Genomic DNA, 26986 nt, shown 5'->3' with positions numbered 1-26986 from the left:
AAAGTAACTAAATGTCAATTTAAATTATTTTGTATTTTCCTTGAGTTTAGATTAACTTTCTAAATACAATAAAAAAACAATGTAAATTAGATAACATGGAATAATATTCAGATTTTCATATGTTAGTACTTAGGAATTAGGATAGATGAAATGGGCTTTGTTAATTTTTTTTTAAATAATTATAAAAAATTAAATAAATCATATTGTTGGAACTTATATATTTGCCAAGAAATCTAAATATAATTAATCCTTATATTCTTTAGCCTTCCTCTTTAAAAATTAGGCGATTAATCGTATATGCATTTTTTTTCTAAAATCACGTTTTGAAGTTTGTCAAATTCAAAGTTGTTTCATGTCACTGTCAAATAACTAGTGAGCGATCAGGTCAGGTGGATTTTGAGGTTATGTACATGTTTATCTTCAGTTCTACAAGAAAGAAGTTTGGTTAAATATAAAATGGAAGTTGATTTACCGAGCTGTGTTCAGGCCCGACTGAAGTCAGACACAGGAGAAGAGACTGGCAGTCCATTAGACCTGCCACTAGATATAACAAGAGACCAATTACAGCTAATATGTAATGCACTCTTACAAGAAGTAAGTAATAGATGTAAGAATGATAAATAAATGTAAGAAGAATTAATATATCATACATAATCATGAATTTCTTTTAATATAAATAAATAACTAATTCGTTCATTCTGTCTTAACCAAAACCAAATGTTATGTGTTAACCTGAGATTTCGCCACAATATGTAATAAATAATTGACCATAGTATGTATGTACATACTTAACTTACTGACTAATATGTATATACTTTTTACAGGAAGACAAGCCATTCCTATTTTTCGTCAAAGATGTTGAAATTACAAACAGCTTGAAGGATGCACTGGATATAAAAAATTTAAACTCTGAAGAAGTAGTTGAAATCATATACCAACAGCAAGCTGTGTTTAGAGTAAGGCCAGTTACCAGGTGTACCAGGTCAGTACCACTGTCTTGCTTACAAAAAACTAGATATTAATTACAATAATTGATAATAACTATGATTAATATTATATTTTAATTGTAGTTTCATAATAGTGTGTGATAAAAAAAATACTATAGTAAAAAAATAATTTATATTAGGTAACTATGTTTGTATATTTGTTCTTACATTAGTTGATCATAAATTCTACAAATTCCAGTTCAATACCAGGCCACGCTGAAGCAGTAATATCAACAAGTTTCAGTCCGTCTGGAAAGCAGCTAGCCAGTGGTTCCGGAGACACAACTGTCAGGTTCTGGGACATTGCTACTCAAACACCATTACATGTATGCAAGGGTATGTTACACAAATAATGTTTCATGATAGTTTGATTTTGTTCAATACTTTCTGTGTCATTTAATTTACAAATATTGCAAAGGTGTATACAACAAAAAAATACTATCTATGTCTTCATGTCTATCACTGGTCCTCAAGAAGCTGATGTGGTGAAGTCTTTCTCACAAGAGTTTGAATAATCTAAATTAAGGAACATTTTTATCAATAAATTTTTGTTTATGTGCAATAATCAAATTCACTCAAGATTGGGCAACAATTAACCCTCTAAGTGAAGTTTTAACATTTATCAAAATTTTTACAGGTCATGCCAATTGGGTTCTATGCATAAGTTGGTCCCCTGATGGTTTAAAATTGGCTTCTGCCTGCAAACAAGGTCGGGTGATAATATGGGACCCAAAAACTGGAAATCAAGTTGGAAAAACAATGATAGGACATAAACAATGGATCACTGCACTTGCTTGGGAACCTTATCATAAGTATGTGCTATATGTTCACTAAACTGGTAATTTCAAAGAAATAACATCAATGTATTAAATTTTTGTATTTTTTTTACAGAAATCCGGATTGCAGAAAACTGGCCAGTTCTTCTAAAGACGGTGATGTTAGAATATGGGATACAGTGACAGGTCTCACTGTATTAAGTCTAACAGGACATGCTAAGGCAGTCACATCTGTTAAGTGGGGTGGTAATGGACTCATCTACACATCTTCTCAAGATAGGACAATAAAGGTTGGCACACTGCCACTCATTTTACAAATAAGTTGTTTTTAAGTTGAATTCAAATTGCTTTGTTGGAAGTACAATACATCTACATACTAAGATTCAAGCTTACAACCATCTGCTTAGCCTGGACTGATATATTAAAGCAAACACTTTTAACGCAAATACTTTGTTCTTTTTACTAAGGTATGGAGAGCTGATGATGGAGTGCTCTGCAGGACACTAGAAGGACATGCCCATTGGGTGAACACACTAGCACTAAGTACAGACTATGTGCTACGAACTGGACCGTTTCATCCAATCACCGACCAACATTCTTCTGTTAGTGACAGTGAGTAAACATTACAAATGCCAGTACCACCATATAAATCAAGTTACTTGTAAAAAAAATATAGAAAAATCACACCAATCACATTTTATTTTTAGAAAATGTTTTACAACAACGAGCCCTCGAAAGGTATGAAGCTGTTTGTGGAAAGAGTGAGGAACGTCTAGTATCGGGATCAGATGATTTCACATTATTCTTGTGGCTACCAGAAAAAGAAAAAAGGCCCCTAGCACGAATGACAGGCCATCAACAACTCATTAATGATGTCAAATTTTCTCCAGACACAAGGTATTGTACCTAATATGTTATACATATAATATTTATTTTATTTATTTATATCATTAAACAAAAAATTGGTTTTAAAATCGTAGGGAATCGTTGTGGAATGTACTAATTATGTTTTTTTTTGTTTACTATTGTAGAATTATAGCGTCAGCCTCATTTGACAAGTCAGTGAAATTGTGGGATGCAGCAACTGGCAAGTTCATAACAACTCTTAGAGGACATGTGCAAGCAGTGTACATGGTGGCATGGTCAGCAGACTCGAGACTTCTTTTGAGCTCCAGTGCAGATTCCACTTTAAAAGGTACACTTTTAAAGGTCCTGTAGAAAGAGAATTCTAGTTTACCATGCTAGCTAAAAAGTATTTTAGCTAGGATAAAACTTCCAAATAACGAAAATGTTATTTATTTGTGTAATCATATAACAATTGAGGAACAGGTGCATTTATATTTCGACGAATTACCAAGACTAAAGTTCAACGACTTGTCCAAATATATTTTTTTGTTCATTTAATCATTTTCATTTTAGTGTGTATGTTCATTTTATTCTTTTTTTTTCTGACTTTAATTATTTTTTCAGTTTGGAGTATGAAAATAAAGAAATTGGAATTGGATCTCCCTGGGCATGCTGATGAGGTATATGCTGTAGACTGGTCACCCGATGGAGCTTATGTGGCTTCAGGGGGAAAAGATAAAGTATTAAAATTGTAAGTAAACAAGTCTTAAATAATTTCTGTGTGACTATGAATTGTAACTAATTTCTATTATTTTTATTTCAGATGGCAGCATTGAATGACAACAAACTGTACATGGAAATACAACTTTATTGTAATAATAAACCTGTTACATACAATATTTTTGTAAAAATAAATAAATGAGTTTCACTTAATTTTAATGCTCTTTTTAACATTGGCTTTTATTCCTGATGCTTCCCCAGCATATCTAGTTATCTCTGTCCTGGGTTCACGGACCGCTCCCTTCCTCCTTATCTTAGCCTTCCTGTATTTGAGTTTATGTTTAACTCTAGGATTCCTTTGATCTTTCTTTCTGTGAGGAGTTAAGCCTTTATTTTTAGCAATTTGATATGTAATCTCACGCTTTTCCCCAACATCCTCGGGTACAATATCCTGCGATGAGGTAGAAGGTTTATTGTCTTCAGTCTCAATTTCATTAGGAGAAACATCATTGTCAGAGAATCCACTCTCCTCAGACTCATCATTGTTTCTTTGAACTTCGACATCTTGACTGGTCTTGAACAAATCATTTCCTTCATATTGATCTTCATCATCAGATACTCCAGTATCTTCACCTTCATCCTTTTCCATTGCATTTAGAAGTTTCAATTTCTTGGGTTTAGACTCTGGAGATGATCTACCTGATTTACGTTTCTTGTCTTTCTTCTGTTCCTTTATTTCAGTTACATGTAATTCCAAGTTATTTCTCACAGCAAGCAATAGTTTGTCTATTTGAGGTTTTATAACTTCCAAGTAAATGGGCTCCATTTTATTTAACATTTGCCTGTATTGGTACAACCTTTTTATTACAGGATGATTCTGAATATTAATTTTCTGACTTTTAAGAAGTAAATAGAAACTAATATTAGTACAGTAATTTAAAATAAGATCATAATTTGTTTTGACAAATTTTGAGGCGGGACAAGTGGGTAGCTTGCCATCTTTAACAAGCTCTAGGAGAGGATGTAAATCATCCTTGGCAACTGTTAGTTTAGATTTAAAATCGTCAATAAGACCTGCAAATTCTGGGCTTTCCTTCTCAAGTAGCTGCAACTTCTGCCTTTTTGACATTTGACTTAAATCACTTTTTATCACAGTTTGTTTCTCTTCAACATCAGCAACTTGTTTTGTCAAAAAATCTAGTTTGAAATCTTCTTCCCCGAGCTGTTCTAAGAGTCTTTTTTGGATATCTTTTGCTTCTTTTTCTTCCATAAGGGCTATTTCTTCATCATTGCCAAAGCCTCCATAGTCCTCATCAACATAATCAGTTGCATAATATGATCTTTTCTTCTTTCCCCAGGCCTTTGAATCAGGTAAATCATCATCAGATTGTTCTTGCCCTTCTACATCACTATCAGCTATTCCTAAATCATCCTTTTCATTGTCAGAGTCGCCAGATTCAGAGAAGGCATACATTTCTTCTTCACTCTCTGAGTCATCGCGTTTTCTCTTCCGCACCTTTTCCAGTAACCTTTTCTCTTTAGGTGTATATTCATCTTCTGAGTCCGAAGGCTCATAATTACCCTTCATGTCAAAATTTGACTTGACCCTGTAATTTAAAACAAACGTAAATGTGATTGATGTAGCGAAAACATTCATTAATTAAAACACGTATTAGACATTGAATTACTCCACAGCTGGTGGAAACATACATATATAGATAACAACACAGGACTAATAATTTACACACTTGTCTAATAATTTATAGGGAATCAAATGTCAAGCAGTTTAATTGACTTAAACGTACTAGAATAATAGCATTAATACAGCTAAATAGTTATGAAAACGTAGAACTGGGACGATTGCCATCTTTGATTTCAATGACAAGCAGCAAGGCATAATAATACCACATTCTATATAGTGACAACTTGCTAAATATATTTTATGTAATAACTCTTTATTAAGTTTGTACAACGTAATAAATCACAACTTACTTGATTTTGTCTGCCATTATATGTATTGTATGCCAGTAGAAAGCATAGAAATGAGTTGTACACGAGTCGTAAGGTTAGTCCATTCCTTAGAATTCACTTTTATCTTCCCTATGATAAAATGGGACGTTCAGTTCAGACAACAAACTCAATAAATGAGTAAAAAAATTAAACAAAAATGAGTTTACCTGTAGGTTGAGAATAATATATTTTTTATTTCAATATCCGTGCCTCGTTGTTACAATGCACAAATGTACGACGAATGAATGACTTGAAGTGAAAATGACATTTAAGTCAAGTCATTCATTTATTTTTATCAAATTTAAATAGCAGCCTTTTGAACCCCTGAGGTAAATAGCCGTTTTTACCTTTGAAGTAAAAACTGCTAATTACACTAGCTACTATTTGCTTCAATGTTGAACAAAATTAAAAACAAGCTGAACTTTAAGTAACTACTTTTAGCTGATTGAAATAGTAATAGTGACTAGTTACGAGTGTTACTAAAACCAATTATTGTTATATGTCGATAGACACCTCACTATTTTCAATGTTGAGTTTTGCCACTTGACAAATCGGCAGTCAGCTGTCACTGTCACCAACTTGCTGAACCGGCACCGCTACTTTACACAAGTGTATCAAATCTCGTAAAATATTGTTAAGTTAAAGTTCATAACTTAACTTGCGTTTTATCGCGTAAGTAATATTTCATCGGTTATAACCTAGTAAATAATATCTACTTTAAAAATTATGGGTGTTATTAGGATTCTAAGACGGTCTGTTTTATTATTGTTGTTATTAAGTGAATTGATAGGAAGTAAAAAATATTCTCCCAGTTCCAATGGAGCTCAAAAATTAAGTGAATGTAAACGCTGTAAGATTTTAACAGAATCCTTTAGTCACTGGCTTGACAAGACTTCTAGAGGCAAATACGAAGGAGGCGATGCAGCTTGGGAGGAAGCGAAATTAAAATCATATTCACGCAGTGAAGTTCGCTTAGTGGAAATACAAGAAGGTCTATGTTCAGAACTGAAAATACATCAAGACGCATGCTATGCTATCGCAGAAGAATCAGAACAAGTTCTGGAGAAATGGTGGTTTGATGAAAATTCAGTTTCTCTCGATTTATATACATGGCTCTGTATTGAAACCCTTCAACAATGTTGTCCCAATAATCATTATGGGGTGGATTGCTCTCCCTGCCCTCAGGATAAAAATAATAAGATTTGTGCAGGGCATGGTAAATGTGATGGAGCTGGAACTCGGAAAGGCAATGGTACATGCATTTGTAAAAAAGGGTATACAGGAGTATTATGTGATGAATGTGCTACTGGATTCTACCAAACCAGTGATAGTTCTTGCAAAGCATGTCACAAAGCCTGCAATGGATGCAGTGGTGATGGTGCTGCAGCCTGTGAAGCATGCAACACAGGCTGGGAACTGCAGTCCAGTGTGTGCGTGGATGTGGATGAGTGCACATCCTCTGTGTGTCAACCCCATCAATATTGTACCAATGTAGAAGGTTCTTACAATTGCCATGAATGTGACTCTTCATGCAACACTTGTGCCGGTGAAGGCTCCTCTAACTGTACTACATGTGAACCTTCCAAAGTGCTATGGTCTGGCATGTGCATAGACAATGAATTGAAACAAAATATTTTAATAAGTTCTTATAAACGAGTTGCATTTTATATAGGTTTAATAATCATAAATTTGTTTATATCCCGCCATGCTTCTATATCAGTAGCTTCATTTCTAATATTAGCTGTTGCAATATTAATCTATATCTTTGAGAGGAATTTAAAATTTAGTACAATGGATATATTATGGCACACATTAGGTAATTAGATAAATTAATTTTAGTTAATGTATGTCATAATATTTGTATGTAAATAGATGTAATCAACCAAATAAAAAAACAATAGTGAAATTTACCTTATAAATTATTTGCATGATGCATTTATAGCTGTAAGCATACTTGAATAGCACAATAATACAACCAGGTATATCAAGTTAACCTGCTGTTTCATTTGCATGTCAACTGATTTTATTATACTGTACAGGTTATTATTATATATTCATCTGGGTACATTTTAACCACAAATAAAATACTTTAAAAAGGTGTATTAAAAATACATTTTATTGCAAAATTTATGTAACTACATTTTAGTGTCATTTATATACAAAAATTAAATACAAAGATTTGGTATTACAACCAAATTGTGGAATACTATATAATACAGCTGCTGGTGCAGAGATTTTCACACAAACTGGAAGGCTTATAGAGGAAAACATTAACATAGGCCAGGTTGTGATAAAATAATTATACAACATAATCATCTTAGCCCCAGTGTACATTGTAGATTACATGTAAAATCTCTAACCCATAAACAATAGTGTAGGTCTGGAATAACTATAGTTTAAAGTAATTAAATAGCAAACTTACATAGAACAAGCTACAAGGTAACATGTATTAAACTTAAGGTATGTATTTAGCAGCAATCATTCACTGCAATTTGTGAAAAGATCAAGTCACTATAAACACCTGCATTTGAGACAAACTATTCATATTATCATTTGATAGGAAATATTTAAATGTTATTCTCTATCATTATCAAGAATAAAAAATTGGCAACAGTAATTTGGCAACAGCAAGCACAGGTATACATACTCAGTCTGACAAAAAGATAATTCTTAATAGTACTAAATAATGACTGATAAATCATTGTGCTAATTTGTTCATTTAAATAAACAGGTGAATTATTTGATGATATATATATTACGCAACTGACAAATTGCTTAGTGATAAAATTAAATCTTAAGTGTTCATAATTAACTCTAATATTGTTAATATAAAAAAGGCATATCTGCTGACTAACATCAATCGTAATTCTTTAAGTATCAACAAAAGATCTCCACTTACAAGAAGTACATTTATACAATCTAAAAATACATTATTGGAAAAATAATAAGTAACAATTTCAGATACAAAACTCAGAACTTTAATTATGAGCGGCTCATTATCTTTATCGTGCGCATTGCTTACAATTAGGCAGTATACAATAGAGTTTGCAACAATCATATATGTAGGATAAACAAATGAATACTTTCCATTCTTACGAAAATAAAAGAAGAATACATTGTATTTGGATTCATATACTTCGAATGAAATTACGTGATAGGCAGTGTTCTTTGGTGAAGAATAAACATTATATTCCAAGATGAATAAACAATAAAAAATGTGGAGTCACTTAACTTAAGGCTTGAATATATTACTCAACAACATAAACTATAGTAAATCAAAGGTTAATGTCTCTCAACAAAATCAACATAATAATATTGAAATTAATATTGTTCTAATAATTTTTATTTTTGGTAAAATTTCCCTTTAAGTACTAATATAACACCATTCATCTAAGCCTATTTGTGAAATAGATCGCCTACATTATTTAAACTAGACATCGAAATCGATTTTATGTGACACCTACTGCTGCAGGGAACTTACGAGAGTACTAGAAAGTGGTGCTGATATAACGTAAAGCTTCTAAACATACACACGACTAGCATATAAAATGCTAATAAAGTGGACCAACTTTTCATTCTTATGTCCAAGTAAATCAGTATTATTAATAACTACAACTGACTCAGTAATCAAAAGACCTGAGAGCAATCCACCAAATACACAAAACATTATCATTTCGACTTGTTAAATAATAACGATGTGATGCTGATTACAAACTGTTAAACACTCCACTACCCAACTACAGATTCACTCATTCCTTTTATTTTTAATATAAATTAATTTCCTGCACTTTACAAGCATACATATTTGTTTGTATGATTTGATACTTGATCAAATCAAATGTGCCCCAAAACTGAAAATAATCACTACCACTCACAAATTTATTAGTATCAGTCTGCATCAATTTTATGCTAATGATTTTATTACCATAAATTATTAATTTTATTTCGGTCCCTCTTCATAATACTTGCTTAGAAACATTAAACATTCTGATTCATTCATTACTTCGTGGTCACACAGCTGAACCAGCCCTGCTCCTCTACTGCGATGTCAGCTGCACACATCACAACCGCATTTAATTTTTCACTTTTCCAATTTAAACCACACGGCCGTATTGAGTGGTATTTACACATTTCATATGAAATACTTGCTAAATTTTGTTATTGTTATATCTTCTATGATACACCTATGATCAGTCTGTTGTCATAATAAATGGAATGTATTTAGTTGAATAAATCTGTCGTTACTTAAATGAATAAATCATTATACTTTAAATGAGAGAAAACAATCACTGAGCAATGAGTGACATAGTATTGGACACCATTTAGGTTTAGCAGTTAAACAATCATTATGATGAATTTTGTTTTTTTTTTATCTTTTAGTAAACTGTTTAGCCATTATCAATAAATAATAAAATTGCATATTATCACTTTTTCTAATGTGCATTAATCGGCATAAATATCTCGAACTTAAAATTACTCATAGACAAAAAACTGTCGACTACATAATCATATCCTTTTTGTAAGAATACCAAAAAATTAAAACATTTGTGAATCTAACGCGGGTGGTTCATTAGAACTTTGACGCTATAAAGATTTCATTTTCGTTTCCGCTTAACATTCAGAACTTACTGTGTAATGAAGGAAATATAAAATGATACATACAATAAATACAAACCACACCGACCGCGCTCACGATGTCTATATGAAAATTTAAGAGTTAAAGAGTTTTTTTATTAGACTTGCGAGAGAATATTTGGAATTGGCTGTATAGTATGCGTGAGGAGTGTGGCTAGTCGAGCGCGGAGTGCGGCGCGCGATGGTGCGAGGAGAGCTGCGCGGCGAGCTGGCGCTGCTGCAGCAGGCAGTAGAGGATGCCGGCCTGCGCCATGGCGTCCACGGTGCCGGCGGCCAGCAGGTCGGTGCGCAGCTTGCTGCCGGCGCCGGCCGCGGCGGGCCGCAGCAGCGTGGGCCCGAACACCGTGGCCAGGTTGTGCAGCGACATCTTGTTCTCGCTCTCGTGCTGGTTCACTCTGCGAACAATCGCCCGCTATAGTCCGTGCTACTATTGCAATATCATCAATGTTGTTTTAACATGCATTGCACATTAAGGTACATTTTAATATTGTATTTTGACCAACTAAAATCTGATCCAAATGATTCTTAAGTTACATCACAAAAAAGTTTGGTAATTTAAACCTTATATAATAATTTGAGTTAAAAGTATAAAAATAAGATGCACAAAGAATGACAATATCACTTACTTGACAAAATGATTCAATAGGAAGTCGATACAATTTTTATTGAGGTCTGGCAACTGAGCGTAACATTTGAGAAGGGCATGTCGCCTGGTGTGTGCTGGACCCGAGTCTACAGATGTGCCTGCGCCCTGAATAATAAAAATAGTTTGAACATCCATATTAGTCCTAATCATTATTTTCAGTACTAATGTTTAAAAACGCCTATACATACTTGTGTCGCTCCCCACGCTTTCAGCAACTCTGGGTACAGAGCGTCCGTGAACAAAGCCTCTGGTAGCTCCCGCAAATATAACTTCAAGACGCCGGTCACCGAATGTATGTCCACCTCCTTTAGCAACTGTTCTGCTTCGTAGGCATCTAAACAAACAAGCATTGTGAAACATTAATAATATTTTGAATGGCACACAATTCTTTGCTTTAGCTTTGGATCAGTAACAAGTAGCAAAATGTGATATTTATTGTTTTGTATATTCTAGAGATAGTTATTTAGGAGGTGATTTATGTGGAATTTGTATGAACATTCATGACACTGTAGGAACTCCTAAAGGTACATTAAAAAAATCTATTACATTGACAAATTATGATTATATCCAATTGAATAGTGCAATGAACTCACTGGTCTCGAAGCTCTTCTTGAGTCGGTTGAGGTCGGAAGCGCTCCCGGAGACGCGGTAGATGCCGACCTCGTGTATACCACGGCGCTCCACCTCACGCACGCAGGCGCTTATTATGAACGGAATATTGCGCTTTTCTCGTCTGTAGATAAAGTTCACAATTTAGGGGTTGTTAATTTCGTTGCTGTCGTCGTTAATTAACGTTAATTATTTTCTCAATGGAGATCCCCAAAATAATTGGAAAAAGTTTAATACAAAAAGAAGAATTCGTCTGGTTAGCAAACGGGTTTTTGCATCGATTCTCGAATCAAGTGAATTTGGGGGTTATTATAATTTTAAAGATAAAATAGTTAGTTAGGTATCGAAAGATAGCGGCGTGTCGGAATAAGTCCAGCAGTACGTACTTGGCGACATGTGTGATCTTGTTCCCGAAGAGCGCGCCGGGCTTGGCGGAGGGCACGCGGCGCGCGGATCGCTCGGGCGGCAGCAGGCGCAGGCGCAGCGTCAGCGACCCGCCGCCCACGCACACCGTGCGCGCCACGCTGCCGCCCGCGCTCTCCGACACCCACTCGCGGGACAGCTGCCCAAACAATCATCATTTTAAATATATCTACTGCTTTTATTTTAATGTTTACTGTACGTCATTTAATGCTATTACGAGTGGTGTGCCCACACCATTTGTAATATGTCGTAATATCCATGCGATCTATAAATCGCAAGGCGACCAAAAAGTAGAGCATGCAGCCGATAGCGTAAATGCAATAAGATTGTCACACAAGAACAGATTAAGAACTTGATTTTTAAAAAATCACTTAAGTTAGGGTGTTGATTCACTACAAATAAACAAAGTGTTAGTACCTTGATGGTACATTTTCCTCGCAGCACTGGTCTTGCAGCATCCTCGTACAGTAGGAGCCGCAAGTTCTGTGAGCCCTCCAAGTCTAGTGTAAAGCTCTCGTTCCACCGCGGCTGCGCACTGCGACATACTAGCTTCGACTTCGCTTTGCGGAAGTAGTGCCCGTAGGAGTCCACCTCCACAACTATGTAGTAATCTAATAAAAAAAATAAAGGTTTTATTCACTTTCGTCTGTGTGATTTTTAACTTTAGAAGACTTTGACCAGAATCTTACCAGCCGCAGTATCAAGTGGCGCAGTCATGCCCCCAATATGGAGTTGTAGGTCTCCGAGCAGTAGTGAGTCGTCGCGTCCACTGCGCAGTAGGTAGGACCCCATGTCAGTCTGTAAGTAGCTGCGGCACGCCGTCACCCACGCCTGCAGCTCCAACATTGAGATGGAACTCGAACCCGCTGGTGGCGCTGAGGAAGCCTGCGACAAAATTCATTGTTTAAATACTCACGCGTTTTTGGTTTGATCATCAAACATAAGACAAACAGCTTTGCCCCACTCAAAAATCAATTTCCTCTATTCCACAGCAGATACCTTTATGACCAGTTTACCAACGAGGTAATGGGGCCAAATCCCCTAAGTGTTGTGTTGGACAGCGTTACCTGCAGAGCGTGTATGGAGTCGATCCACTGCGTGCGCTCGTACTCGGAGCTGAGGAAGAAGACGTGCTGTCGCTGCAGCGCGGCGGCGCCGGGCGCGCGCGCCCCCACGCGGAACACGAGGTTGGGCGACGCCAGCACCAGCTGCGCCTCCAGCTCCGCCAGCTTCTTGCGCTGCTTCTCCGCCGCGCCGCGACCGCCGATACGGATTTTCTACGGAATTGAGAACAATATTGCAATCAATTTCAAAAAATGTATATGAAGGCCGTTAAAGTTTATTTGTAGTACGAGAATCATCGTGTTCAGGAAAAAACATAGATAATGAAATCTATGTGTACAATTTAGCAATAAATACAGCAAACCTTGTCATCAGCAGCGGCTCGTTCTTCAGCCAGTATTTGGTCGCGTACGGTGGAGGCCTGGGACTTCAGTGCCACGATGTTAGCGGGCGAAGTCTCGCGAGCGTCGTTGGCGTTGGCACCGAGACTCTCGTCTTCTACCACCACAATATCAGGCAGAGGAATAAACCATTTCAACTCAAACGTGAACTTATCGCGTCCAGAGGCCTATAAAAAGAAATAATTTAGTTTTATAATCACTTTCAAGAATGTGTTTTCATTGAAAATCCAAAGACTAGTGAGTAATTTTACCTTATATTTGGCACAAGCGATGACGTCGTTGAAGAGAAATAGATGCCTTAATTTTCTGTGCCCGTCTGAAAGCTCCACTATGAATGAGTTCTTGACGAGTCGCCTTTGAGCGCGATCGGCATTCTATAGGAAAAAATAAACAAAATTAGTTCACAACCACTTTTCATAAAATTACTTTTCTTTTAAATAACCCGTGATACTTACAGGGAACATGGATTTAGTTTGTATAATATTGAATTCGTCTAGAAAATGTTGCGTCATGTTCAGCGCTTCTGTCAACATAGCGTGATCTGGATGACTGGCTGGAGTATACTTAATAAGATCCTGAAAGATAAATACAAGTCGTTACAGTTTCCCACATTTAAAACGCAAAATTTAAAGATGTAAAGCCATTCCATATCCATATACACTAAGAAAAACGTATATGCTATAGTTTAAGTAATTTTCTCCACACAACGACCAACAATAAATCTTTTAGGTGAATGAATGGAAGATAATTTTCGTGACTAAATACCATAATTATAGAAGATGAATTGGCTGGTCATAAACTTCGTTCTAAAGAAGACACGGTGAAATTTCCTTACGTACTGTACACGTGACCCAAACATTTTCTGACACTTACATGCAGGACTAATGCATTCTTCTGGACCCTGGCGACTGGTTTATGGAGCAGGTCATCAAGGGACATGGGCTGCCCGTGGCAGGAGATCTGTTTCGTGAGGTGTGCAAAGCTCTGCGACGTGGAACAGCGACGTCGCACCGCGTCCGTCGCACGACCGTAGTTGTGTAAAAACGCACCGTAAATGTTTATGTTTTCTGCCTAAAATTATACAAACAATTATATTATTATTTTGAAATTATATTTTGTATGGTCAACATTTTAGATATGTTGTGATTGGCGAAAAGATTTATTTATTAAATGCACCTCTGATTATACTTTTGGAGAAAACAAAAAGTGTAATTTTATGTAAATGTTGATTATTTTACCAATTAAAAAGTATGCTTACCATCTTTTTGAAATGTATCCCTACAGATAGAGGCTCTTCCCAGCTAGCGACGGCCGCCTTCAATCCCTCGAGGAAGTTCTTATGCAACTCATGGAGCTCTGATATCTTGTAGAAGATTGTGTTAAACTCCTCTTCCGTTATTACAGGCTGGGATGTAGACAACGTCGCTTTTATTGCATTCATGTACTGAAACAATAGGTAATATTTAAGGACAATAGTAATAAATCCGTAATTGGATCTGTCGTTCTATCTGAAAACAGAATACTAGGTTAAAAAAAGACGGATGATGATGATGAAAATGTTACATAATTGTGTGCGTAAGGTGTAACATATATCCTTAGATCGGAAAGCATTTGACGACTAAAGAAAAGATATTGTGTGGCCAAAGATATGAAAGAAAAGGTCATAGATAGGACAGAATGAAATGATCCTGTTAACTTGAGGTAATGGCAGGATAAGCGTTCTTGCACACGATGCCGCCACTGCACTGCCACCAAATATGCAAGTGCGTAACTTTTGACCATTGCCATGTTCGTACGCTGCCGGTAATGAACTGAATCAACTAAGCAAAAAGCGGCGCGGCGGCGGCTCGTATGTAAAAAGTCACTGTGCGGCGACGGCACGGCGGCGGTGCGGTGGCGACATATTGCAATAATAGAAAGAGACAGCTGTAAACAAAACATATTTCTTAAACCAATGTAATAATGTAGATAGGTAATATGGATTCCGACATATTTCAAAACTAATATCTAGATAAGCTGAGTGCATAGATTGTTGATTACAAACATTGCATCTAGTATCGCGCAATTAATTTGAAGTACTCTAATGGGGCCTTGTTAGGAAATTTTCCTAGATAAAATACTTTTTTCTTGTACAGAAGGACTCTCTTCTACCTATACAGTGCACTAACTTGTAGGTAAAGGTAGAGTTTGGAATGTAATAGAGATAATAACAAAAATATTGTTAAATGTTTTTTTTACAAATTAGTGACCATGAGAAAGTGCTTAGTTATGTGTATAGATAGGAGAGATATGATATGAATCATCCATAGTCCAAAACATGTCAAATACCAAATGCCGTAAAACATATCACGCATTCGATTTAATGAACTAGTTTATTAAAACTTATCGGATAAGGATAAAGATAATAAATAATCAAGCGATATAATACCTTCTCCATAACATAGAGGCATTCAACATAAACGGTTTCACTCTCGATGATGCTCGTTATGATACAACGGTGCATAGTCAGCCGCTCAGCTTCCGCATTGTTGCCGCTCGATTCCTGTAATAATAATTAATATAATTTATTATCCAAAGCCAAAAATACCTATTTAATTGTAAGCGTAATCAGTAAAGTTGTGTAACAAGTTTCGCAACACTGCACAATAGCCATTAAACCTTTTGTTTGCACCAACACACAGCCTATAAGGGTAAACATCAAGCCATTACCATAGGTGCCAGTTCCAATTCAGTCATTATTTCGGATTCCTGCATGGCATATGAATCATGAAAACTATATTAGTCTCTAGTTTTGTCTTTTTTCTAAGTGCAATTTACTGCTATGATTCAGAAAGTAAGTGAAACGTTTCGTGGCTAATTATGTTTATAAAAGTATTGATTGACTAAATAAAATCTCATTTACTTTTAGGTTCCGAATCTAATCGAATCGAAGTGAGTCCGTTTTACGATACTATTATCTACAGTGATATCGCTGATATAATAAATGACTTTGAAAATAATGGTGTAAGTATTATTGTAACACGCGTGCTCATTGTATCCACGCTCGCTTCATACGTGTCTTTTTAATACTTTCAGGTTTCGCCGTTCGATCTATTTGCGAACAGCGACAGTCAGAGTGAAGAAGGTGTAGAAAGTTTGTTATCTGAATATCAACGCTATTTAGAGAAAGCACACAAACAAAGAAAGAATTATTTAGAAAAATCAAAGACAAAAAACAAAGTACCAATGCTGCCGCGACATGACCAATTTTCTAAAACGAAATCTAATGTCGAGAAACACGACGACTATGTTTCGACGAATAGTTTCTATAATCCAAGTGCTTATAAATTTAACCCATCATTTAACAACCCTCTAGATGTTTTTATTCCAATTAACTCGAAGGGAAAATATATGAATAAACAAGAAACGACTGCTCTTCCAAAAGGTAACCGTGAGGAGTATCTACCACTCGAAAAATTCACGTTTAACGAAAAGAAAATATTAGACATTTCACCTATTTTACATAAATCTTTGGATCCAATGAAGTCGTCATGTTTCTGTAAAAGTGGACACATTCCTTGCGACTGTGGTTGCAAACAGTGCTTAGTACGCATGGATACTATGTTCAAGGATCCCTTGGAACAATTGAAAATGCACTCATCAGATGATCAAAGAAAATCTTTATTGCAACACCTATTACCATACGAAAACTCTTTTAATAAAAAATCGGAACATTTAATTGACGAAAACATGAGAGATGTGTTAACTGACAATACGCTTAACATTCGTATTAAAATTGATCTACAATTACCAAAACCACAAGAAATCTTGTCAAGATTTTCTAAAATTCACAGTCATGATAGAATGTACGATTTTGATGACGCGGCATCTAAAGAACTTAACACAGGCATAAATTTACCATTTCCATATTTCAATTTCCCTGTCCCCATGGAAGTTTTGGGTTACAAAAGAGCAACAAAATACAATAAAGATGAGTCTAGCTCCCCAGTACACAAAATAACAATCCATAAAAAGAAGAAGTCCAGGGCAAACAATAACAATAAGAAACATCGCAAGAAAGTTATAACTTTCCACAACATTAAGGTGGAACAGCAACCATTGTTCCCCAACCATTTTAATGATACCAACAATAGTGACACTTTTAAGACTGATTACAGTAGCAACGTTACCAACGACACTGGCCTACCTTCCACTACCTTACCTTTATCTTCAAATGTATTACAATTTGAAATTAATTCCATGATCAATAAAACAGACGACATCTTAAACGAAACTCAGACAGAAGAAAGTATTTATTTGATGGTTAATATTACAAATAATCCGTACAATGTAACAGAGGATACCCATAAAATTGAAAATAGTATCGAAAATGAAAATTTCCCAAAAAAAATCACGAACACTACTTCAAAACTGCCATCTACACGTAAAAAACGTGATATCTCAAATGTAAATGTAACTGCTAATAACAACAAACATCAGACAACTAAAACTACACAACCAACGAAAGAAAATGTAAATAAAGACAAAAACATCGGGAAGAAAGCAGATAAAAATACTTTAAGTGATGCAGAACTATTGTATTGGCCTTATATAAGTCCGAGTAAGGAAACAGTCGAAACAAAAAATATTACAACTATGATATTGGAAAATGAACACAAGAAGTCAAAGATTAACATGAGTAAAGATACAATCCGTCAAAACCACACCAGAGTTCTGGAACAGGCAATATTTGGTAATGTAGACTGGGACGACGTCGAAACAGTCGCACCAGCTTTCATGTCCTTTGTAGGAAAATATATTCATGGAGTTTTAACATTTTGTTCCCAAAAAGTTTGCCATTCCATGAAGTGCGCTAATAAAACGTGTTTGCATAGAGTTTGCAGGCCCTCGGATAGATTGAATAACCGAGGACATTGCGCCGGGACTAACAGTACAGGTACTATATTATTATTTAGTTTAGTTTAATAATAAAATTATATTATTGCATATTAAGAAAACTGCCATTTATAAAATTGTTTTTATTTTTAGATAGCCTAGCATCGATGGAATCTATCATGGATTTGCCTTCAAATATCGCATTTGAAATTGTTGATATTTTACAAAACAAAATGCTGGGAAAAATATTTGGGAAGGCGACATTTTGCATTAACGCCAAATGTATCACGCTTGCTGCATCTAAAAAGAATTTTGTGAAATCTCGGTGTTCCGTCAAGGAGTTAAATGCAGCTGGCCATTGTTTGAATGCTAAGACCGTGAAAATTATGTAAGTTCTTTAATGTTTAGTAAATAAACCTATTTCAACACAAAAAAGGGTTTGTTTGGAAAAGTTAACTCAATTGTTTACAGCGTTGATAACTAGTTTCACTTTGATAGGCACATAGCTTTAAAGTTGTTTCACTTGCACAACTTGACGAAATGGTTTTGCCACCGAACCTTGGGTTTAAGTTCTTGTGCATTTATTTTATGGTACAATGGATAATTGCAGTACAAGTAAGTATACAAAAAAAAACAATGTTTATTTTATTCTGATTCTGAATTAACTACATATTAATTTTGTTTATTGTTTATGAACCAGATAGGTGAAAATATTTATATAAATCCGTGGAAAAAAATAAATAAACTTAATGCAAAAATTGTGGACTTTCGTCCAAATGGTGACGCAATAGTAAAGAGGATACCGAAACATCGCATTAGAACAATATCGTCCACAATAGAGGCTTTGAGAGACAAGAAGAAAGACCCGGTAGATCATGTTACCGGTGATAGAGACGTAGTGAGTGATCTTCTCAATGCTTTTAATTTTACAATGCATAATAATGGCACACAAAAACGCCGTTTAAAAGTTCTAACACATTGCAATAAAAGCAGAACAGTCTGCAGATTTCTGGCATGCCCGAACATTAAGAAACATTGCGTTCTATGTGAAGTTTCAATGTATAATTACATTGAAGGAGATACTACACATTGTGAATCATACGACACTAGCTTTTTAAATAAATGATTTTGCTTTCAATGTAAGCTTGAATAAGCGAAGCGCTTCGTGCGTGTGGGTGGGATATCCACCATGAATCGGTGACGCCTCGCCGATTGTCTTGTGGTTCGATGATGGAAAGGACATCAAGTTGTGCAATTCCCCCGCACACTCTCCGAAATGTAAAAAAACGGAAAGGCTTGCGACCTGAAAGTTGGATTTTCCTGCGTAGCCATCTTATTTCTGCGCTTGGTACAGGCTCAGCAGTTGTTCTGGTGTGAAGTACCGTACTTCCTACACCACGCCTGACTCTATATAAGAATCATACGAAGAAGCAGATGATCCGATATTGCGGATTTTTGACTCCGTTTGGCAGAGAATAGACACGCCTGGGTTTTGGTATTTTGCTTGGCGTCAATCGTTCAAGGACTTCAACCGTTCGAATAAATATTGTGTTCCGCTAAATTACATAAAATATATTAAAATACTGAAAACTCCGTTGGACTACTCGAATTGACCGATCCCTCAGGAAGTCTGCAATCCATCTGCACAGATCAGCGGGAAGTCCATATGCAGGAAGCTTGCCGATAAGGCTGTCGTGCCACACCCTATCAAAGGCCTTAGATTAAAATACTGAAAGTTGGATTTTCCTGCGTAGCCATCTTATTTCAATTTTTTTTTAATATCATTATGCCATTTGTTGGTATTATTTGTTCAGAGTTCAACCTAACTAAATATTGAGAAACGCAGTGAAAATTCTATTAATAAAAAAACAATTACGGCATTTCAAAGGTTTAAGGAATGGTTGTCCCTAACTCATTAAGTAAACATTCCCTACGGGGTCTTATCTCGTCTAAGATAATAATGTACTTAGGAGAGGTTCGTATATAAAGGTGGGCCAGGACAATTCAAACATTTATTCCCGTTAAGGACATCCGTACTAACTGTCGCCATGCGCGTTTCGAAGGTCTTCACCGTGTTTTTTATCTTGTGTTCAGTACAGTGTTGCATATGCAAACCAACCATACAAAGTAAGTATACTTTCTCAAACTAAATGTATTCTTATTTTGTTTATCAATAAAAATATAAGCCTTTTAATATTTGTATTTAACAAATATTACAGATGACTTAACCGAGGGGCGCGGTATCTTGACCTCTATATGGGATTGGATTAAATATCCGTTTTATTGGTGGAGCTCAGGAGAAGCAGATCAGCCTGTAACTGAAAAGCTTCTAGGGTCTACAACGTTAGACCCCAACGGAGTTGTAGACATCAGGAGTCACAATGTGACTATTTGGTGCAATGACCAAACTTGTACAACAATGAAGTGCGATCAGTGGCAATGTAAGAACATTACTTGTAACATTTACGATACAGATTTCCGAGGAGAATGCAGGGAGTATAATATCATAACAGAGTCTGAACCTACGGTGACGCAGACACCAGAGACTACGACAAAAGTTGACGTTCCGATTAAAAGCACCACGGAAAAGCTTGAAATACGAGTACCTGCTAGCGTAACCGAAGCTATTATTGTGGAAAATGAAACTGACAAAGTTTTAACAACTGTGGAGCAACCTCTAGAATTAGAAGCAGTAATGTCGTCTACCGTTGACAAGGTAGCTCCGGAGAATGTTTCAAAAGAAAAGGTTGAACCAGCAAATGATTCAAGGTGAGCGATGTCTTTATTATTGTATGTCGTGAGTGTCGTGATCGCAAGCGCAACTGATGTGCAAGAAGGGTTCAAGTCCCGGATTTAAACAAAGGCTTTTCAATTTTGGCATTAGCTTTACATGCATATTTGGTATAACGCAATCATATGTCAAAAGTGTAAAGGTTTACTGAGCCTGGCCGTAAGGAAGATTACGTTACTTGATTAATAAACATTAATTAAATAATTAGTATAATTATTATTTTATTTTCAGGCAAAACCTTAACTGAAGATGACTCCCTGCACCAGTTTTCCTTACACAACTTTAAAGTTCCTGTACCAAAGTTAACTGAAGCTTGTCTGCCATTTATCATAACAAAAAAAATGGAATGCGATTATTACAACCGTAAAGCGGAAAGGTGTAGTAAGTGTAATCCTACGAGACCTCCTTATCTCTGAGTCATTTCTAGATAACGAAACGTTTAAACTTTGTTAAATTCTTTTAGATTATATTTGTGTTAACTAAGATCTATTAGATAATGGTTTAGAATTGTAAAGTCACTGACTAACATAATATTTTTTCGTATTTTGTATTGACTAAGAAAATGTCATGGCGTAAATTAAATCATCTTTAATAAATGGTAATTAAGTTTTGATTGTTTATTTTTTATACAACAACCATAGTGTATTTTCTGTTTCTACGGTATGAATATTATATGTATAGTACCGCTTATAATTATTCTACGCTAGTGTTCGTCCACAGTCTACATCTGAAGAGTTAATTTATACTAGCTCAACTGAAGCGAAACTGTTAACTTCATCAACATAAAATATTAACGTGATCAAGTATTTATGTACCTATCGCAATAGATGAATGGGTCATTAGCTGTGATTATATGTACTGGGTTTGAATATGTATGTACTATGGACTATACACTATACAGCATGTTTTTATTGGTTAAATAAATAACTCATAATGTTTAACACATTTTAAGTATCATCCTTGACAAATAAGGTAATGAATATACCACAATGTAATGGTACATATCGTAAAATCTTAGTAGGTACATCGATCGAAGCTGAGAATTTAATTCTCATTATATGACTTCGCTGGTTAACTGTCACAAATAAAAGAAGTTCACTACTCGCCGAAATATTTTTATTTTTATATTCAAATGGAATATCAGTTTTTTTGATTCATCAAACAAGTATGTTTGAACATGTTAATCTCCGAAACTGCTGCTCCGGTTTTAATAATTCTTGTTGTGTTGGATAGTCCATTTATCGGGGAAGGCTATAGCCTATATAACATTATACTAAGATCAATAGGAGCCGAGCAGAGCGGGTGAAACCGCGCCGTAGTCGCTAGTGAAAAATAAAGTCGAACATTTTTTTATAACAAATGCTTTATTATATTTTGCATATTCTACGTAAAAACTTACCTGAGTATGTAATTTTCTAAGTGCGGGTGGTGTAGCACTAGCTTCTGTGTCCGACGATATAGTTCGCAACAGTAAAGGAGTGTCGCTAGAGTCGGCCAGTTCAGACGGTGTGTCACTTGGTTCAGTGCCATCACCTCCTTTCCTATAAACAAATTATTTTTTAATAAAAATCTATCGTCAATGGTCGAACTTGCATTCTGGGTACGATTCCAGAGTTACGCAATAAAAATACATAAATAGAACAGACTTTATTGTACGTCATTACTAAAAAAATACAGAAAGTTTTTCAATTTGGGTTTTGTTAATTTTCCGTCTAAAATAATGTGACTGATAACATAACTAGAAAAAGTGGATGTATTGTATTGGAATAGGTGGTGTTATGTAAACTTTCTGTATTTGGTCAATTAAAATTTATCTTCATTTTAGATTGATTATAAAACGGTTAAATTTGAATAAACTTACTGCAGGAAGTAATGTATGTTGACGTAGTTGGGTGCGGTGGCGCAGGGCGGCGAGTCGGGCGCGCGCGGCGCGGTGGGCGCGGACGGCGCCGCCCCGCCCGCGCTGCTGCCCACCAGCGGGAGAGTGCTCGTACCACTCGACCCATCCTCTGTACTCGAACCAGTTCCACCTTGCGGATAAAACACACAAATTAAATAAATAAATAATAAATAGTAGCCAAAGAAATTTTAGAACGGTAGCAGGTAGTCAAGTAGGGTTTAAATAAATAGATTAATTACATCACATTACAAAAAGTGCTGACGGCCAGTTTACTTCGACATAGTTTACATTTCAACTGTATGTGGCATGTCTACTTCAATTGTCTTAATTGTCATTTTGTATGAGGCTTAGTTGGGTAATTTACGCACATTGTGGGAACTGATGCCCATTACTAATGATTCAAACATGTAAAAATCTACTAACCTGCTTGTATGTATACATATTCGCCGTCGTTGATGTCTACGGGAACTTGGTCATAGTATGGTTCATCCTCTGAGCCAGGCACGGCTGCTGGTATGCTCTCTAAAGATATTGGCGCGGACTTGTCAGCGTCGGTGGCGTCTCCCAAGTCTGGTGTAGTGGACGTCGCCTCCTCATCAATAGACCGAGGGGTGGCCGCCCCACCTGAACGCTTTCGTTCCGACGACAAGGAGTTAATAGATTCATAACTTTTTACCTGTAAACAATATTACATTAATCAAACATACATTGTTATGAAATATTTAATGCTATGTTTAAAAGTGAAAATATTTATTATAGTTTAGATATGTTTATAAAATAAGAACAACTTAATAGCTGCCTAGGAACTTGGTTTGTCACCGAAAGAAATATAATATATTTTATTTACGCAATAGAAATGGGAATAAGAGTACTTACTCTCTCACTAATGGAGGGCGTCGACGCTCTACTAGTAATGGACTCGCGAGATTCCGCGTTTCGAATTCTACGGCCCAATGAGGAAGGCGGACTGTCTTCTGCTAGACCAGTCTCCGGTAACGAAGCTCCGCGCTTACTGAACACTTTCGGTGGTGGTCTGAAAGTAGGCAAAAGGAACAACCACATATTTACAAAGCCTCATAGCACATAAAACATTGAAAAATTCAAGACAATAGAGAATTCAATAAATTAATTGTACAGAACTATAATAATTAAAAAAAATGCCTTACTTGGGTGGGACTTTCTTCTTAGCAATAGCAACAGGATCAACAGGACTGCCTTCTGACGACTGCTGGGACTCCTCTGACTTCTTGGAAGCAGATTCTGCTAATTTCAGACCATTTACTTCGATGACTGTTACAAAATCACCAGTTTGTGATGTTGGACGGTTTTTGGCTTGATTTGGACTTGTTTGTTCTACTGCTACTGCAATCATGTTAATATTTCAGAATTTACAACAATATAATGTAAACTAACTAACATAAAACAGTAGAACATTCAGAAAATAAATAAATAGGACTGGAAGGTTACTTTATGTAAATAGGTTTTGTATTCAAACAGATAAAGCAATGCAAATGCTAAGGGAATTATGTTTACATTTTATACTTAGTCAATACCAGAGAAATTCTTCTTATTGTATTTTGAATATTATGAGAAATTGTAACAATAGCCTATAATTACCATTAGTATCTTGATTAATGTCAGTTCTCTGGACTATTTCACTATTACATCTTCTCCGAGCTGCCTCTGCAGCAAGGTTAGACAACTCATTGATGCATTGATTGACTGAACTTCTTTCAGTTATACGAGCTGGTTTGTTTCTGAGCTGCACAGGTTCACATTCAGGAGTTTCTGGTGTGGAGTCTTCACTTTTATTACTACTGAGACTGATGTCACTTTTCTTTAGTAGCAAGTCTGTGGTGGATCCCTAAAAACACAATTAATTATGATGGAATTTAATACAGAATTCAACCTTGGCTAGTGGCAAATGCTTTCATATTTATTACCCAAGAGGATGTAGAAATGCCAATCTAAATAACTGTAATAACCAGGTTCTTAATTAACTTTTTACGAATACCAATGTGCCCATTTACCTCACACTAGACTAATTAGTACAATGACATGCCTTCATCTAATTTAGTTCATGATGTAACAAAGCACACAAAACAACTAAATGAGTGAGTTTTATATGTGTATACAGTAGGTACATTACATAGATAGCTATGTCTTGTTAAGTTCAGAGTCAGACAATATATTGACTCAACACTAACAATAGTATAATCCATGGGATATGTGACAGCGTTGTGTGCATGTGTTGTGTATAGGAACTTATTTATATGCAGAGCCTTATAACAGCCATCTCATTTACATCCTCATTGATGATTCATCACACCTTGCTAGTTGTATAACCATTTGTAGACACTCTTATGTTGCAAGATATTAAACAACCATGAAGCAGGTCAGATATACTGTTACTTTCACACGCTTCACAAATCAATTAACAGTTACCATTAAATATTAATTAATTGGCACTCATGTGTGAATAATGTTTCCATAACATTAATATTTATACCACAGTTATGAATACTGCATGTGTAATGCTGAACTACATTTATCAATGGTATATTTTACTTGAACATTATGATGTTGATTTATTTATAGTCATGATTCTGTGTTCAAAAATAAATAAGTTCAAATCAGTTTTGAATAAACAACTCAGTGTTGTGCTCAGAGTATAATTTATTCCTGATTAAGTAGGCTAATTGACTTAAAATTGTTAATGTTTAAATAATCAAATTGATTGTTAGATCATTTATGTTAAAATTAATTCTTATATAATTGGAAATAATTTGTTTGCAAAATTAATACTGAACACAATTTAAGTAGATCAAAAGATTTGTGACTTGCACCTAGATTTTAAGGAATTCATTATAAAATTCTATTAGAATATTGGAAAGCTATAAACTAATTTTGTATAGTTTCAAATTAATTAGAAAGTTAGTCTTTACATAATAATGATAATGAACAAATTACATAATTATTATTATTTTACATTGATAAAGTAGGTAAATAATCAGATTAATAAGGTAATTAAATCTGCAGACCACAGAGAGAGTGAACATTACATCACTGCAGTTACATGGTGCTCCTAAATCCATGTTTGGAATATTTATAGACTATTATTATTATAATAATTTAACAATAGAAATAAATAATGATTGTTAGGTCCTACAAGGCCAAATCAATAAGTTCATGAATCATGCTAAGTACACAAAGTAAATTGAAAAGGAAAAACAAGTGAATTCCAGGAATTATATTAATAACATTATTCCATTCCAGCAATATTCACACCACTTATAAGACACTGAGTCATTACTTAAGTTATATTTTATTAACTAATTCCTGTTTTTGGGTTGGTCTCACTAAAAAAATTCGCACGTTACTACTTTTCTATGCTATTGTTAGATAATCTAATGATATTAGTATCAAGAACAGCACTATTATAATGATAGCAATTAAAAATAATGTTTTGAGATATTCTAATAAAATAAAGGATTTTATTATTGTTATGTAGGGCAGTATTGAGTAAATATAATCATAAAGATTTACCTGCTTGCTATCAGGAGGCTTATCGTCGAGATCGTTCACGTCACCCCCCGAGGGCGGAGCCGTCCTGCTGCCTTGTGCGGCAGCTTTATGTTTCTCAACATCTGACAGCAAAGTTTCTAAATACTCCACATAAAACTCTTCTTTTTCCAATTCTTCTCTCAGTATAGCAACTTTTTGTTTGTGTTTAGCTAAATTGGCCCTGACATCTTCTTCCCAAGCTGCTGGCAAAGCACTCTCTGGAAAACGTTGCACCCACACGCGTTGAAAATCTCCGAAGACACTCATCTCTTAGAAAACGATTTCATGTCAAATTTATGTTACAATACAGTCAAATATAATTTAAATTTGTAATTTAATCAGTGTAAAAAAATGTATAACAAATTCTGTCATCGCATTGCAAATTCTTCATTTTTATTTACCACAGATGTCAGAAAACATAGACTTCACAAACTTCAATACATCAACAATCATAGACTCATTCTCGTTCGTTCTTTATTTTTTAAAGAATAGTGGGGTAACTTTCTTTGGACAAAAGGAATACCGTGTTAAGTTTGAGACATAATATAACGATTGTTTCTCAAATTATTATAACTTTACTTATTACGCTAACTAATATGTTTGAAATAGACAGAAGCTCATTATGAAAGAAAACTTTTATTGAACTATAAATAAAGCAAGATTAGATTAAGATTTTGCCCATGATCGTCCCACTGCAGGGCAAAGGTCTCCAAAGCAAGCATAATATCTAGTTCTCAACAGT

General features: G+C 35.3%; 6 protein-coding genes across 9 annotated transcripts; 4 read left to right on the top strand and 2 right to left on the bottom strand.

Moving 5' to 3' along the window:
- Positions 1-355: 355 nt before the first annotated feature.
- On the top strand, positions 356-3559 carry LOC118269117 (notchless protein homolog 1). The gene is made up of 10 exons (XM_035584041.2): positions 356-594; positions 825-982; positions 1186-1322; positions 1624-1798; positions 1878-2052; positions 2230-2374; positions 2470-2659; positions 2794-2957; positions 3233-3359; positions 3432-3559. The coding sequence occupies exons 1-10, from the start codon at positions 457-459 to the stop codon at positions 3442-3444; spliced, it is 1422 nt and encodes a 473-aa protein (XP_035439934.2). The 5' UTR covers positions 356-456; the 3' UTR covers positions 3445-3559.
- Positions 3459-5648, bottom strand: LOC118269118 (something about silencing protein 10). Of its 3 annotated transcripts, XM_035584042.2 has the most exons (3): positions 5506-5635; positions 5321-5428; positions 3459-4935 (listed from the first exon to the last, which is right to left on the bottom strand). In XM_035584042.2, exons 2-3 carry the CDS (start codon positions 5335-5337, stop codon positions 3534-3536), a joined length of 1419 nt encoding a protein of 472 aa, XP_035439935.1. In that variant the 5' UTR covers positions 5338-5428; positions 5506-5635; the 3' UTR covers positions 3459-3533. The 3 variants fall into 3 exon arrangements, with proteins under 3 accessions (XP_035439935.1, XP_035439936.1, XP_050554538.1); XM_035584043.2 differs by lacking the exon at positions 5321-5428 and having other exon boundaries at positions 5506-5648; XM_050698581.1 differs by having other exon boundaries at positions 5321-5589.
- A 223-nt stretch (positions 5649-5871) lies between these two features.
- Positions 5872-7331, top strand: LOC126911459 (cysteine-rich with EGF-like domain protein 2). Its single transcript, XM_050698615.1, has one exon. It carries the CDS (start codon positions 6065-6067, stop codon positions 7160-7162), a length of 1098 nt encoding a protein of 365 aa, XP_050554572.1. The 5' UTR covers positions 5872-6064; the 3' UTR covers positions 7163-7331.
- A 101-nt stretch (positions 7332-7432) lies between these two features.
- Positions 7433-26682, bottom strand: LOC118269121 (active breakpoint cluster region-related protein). 2 transcript variants are annotated; one of them, XM_050698514.1, is made up of 21 exons: positions 26227-26682; positions 24298-24544; positions 23847-24039; positions 23557-23713; positions 23104-23356; positions 22642-22810; positions 22180-22321; positions 15543-15656; positions 14373-14558; positions 13988-14185; positions 13570-13689; positions 13366-13488; positions 13078-13281; positions 12719-12928; positions 12341-12536; positions 12069-12262; positions 11615-11790; positions 11213-11352; positions 10808-10953; positions 10600-10724; positions 7433-10368 (listed from the first exon to the last, which is right to left on the bottom strand). In XM_050698514.1, exons 1-21 carry the CDS (start codon positions 26509-26511, stop codon positions 10128-10130), a joined length of 3819 nt encoding a protein of 1272 aa, XP_050554471.1. In that variant the 5' UTR covers positions 26512-26682; the 3' UTR covers positions 7433-10127. The 2 variants fall into 2 exon arrangements, with proteins under 2 accessions (XP_050554471.1, XP_050554467.1); XM_050698510.1 differs by having other exon boundaries at positions 23847-24042; positions 26227-26681.
- Positions 15807-18424, top strand: LOC118269115 (uncharacterized). Its single transcript, XM_035584039.2, has 4 exons — positions 15807-15947; positions 16023-16117; positions 16190-18050; positions 18143-18424. The coding sequence occupies exons 1-4, from the start codon at positions 15881-15883 to the stop codon at positions 18379-18381; spliced, it is 2262 nt and encodes a 753-aa protein (XP_035439932.2). The 5' UTR covers positions 15807-15880; the 3' UTR covers positions 18382-18424.
- LOC118269119 (uncharacterized) lies at positions 19594-21393 on the top strand. The gene is made up of 3 exons (XM_035584044.2): positions 19594-20116; positions 20209-20758; positions 21012-21393. The coding sequence occupies exons 1-3, from the start codon at positions 20038-20040 to the stop codon at positions 21025-21027; spliced, it is 645 nt and encodes a 214-aa protein (XP_035439937.2). The 5' UTR covers positions 19594-20037; the 3' UTR covers positions 21028-21393.
- Positions 26683-26986: the final 304 nt, after the last annotated feature.

Source organism: Spodoptera frugiperda, chromosome 2, assembly GCF_023101765.2.
Source record: "Spodoptera frugiperda isolate SF20-4 chromosome 2, AGI-APGP_CSIRO_Sfru_2.0, whole genome shotgun sequence".
Lineage (NCBI taxonomy): Eukaryota > Metazoa > Arthropoda > Insecta > Lepidoptera > Noctuidae > Spodoptera > Spodoptera frugiperda.
This window is presented reverse-complemented; position numbering and strand designations above follow the sequence as displayed.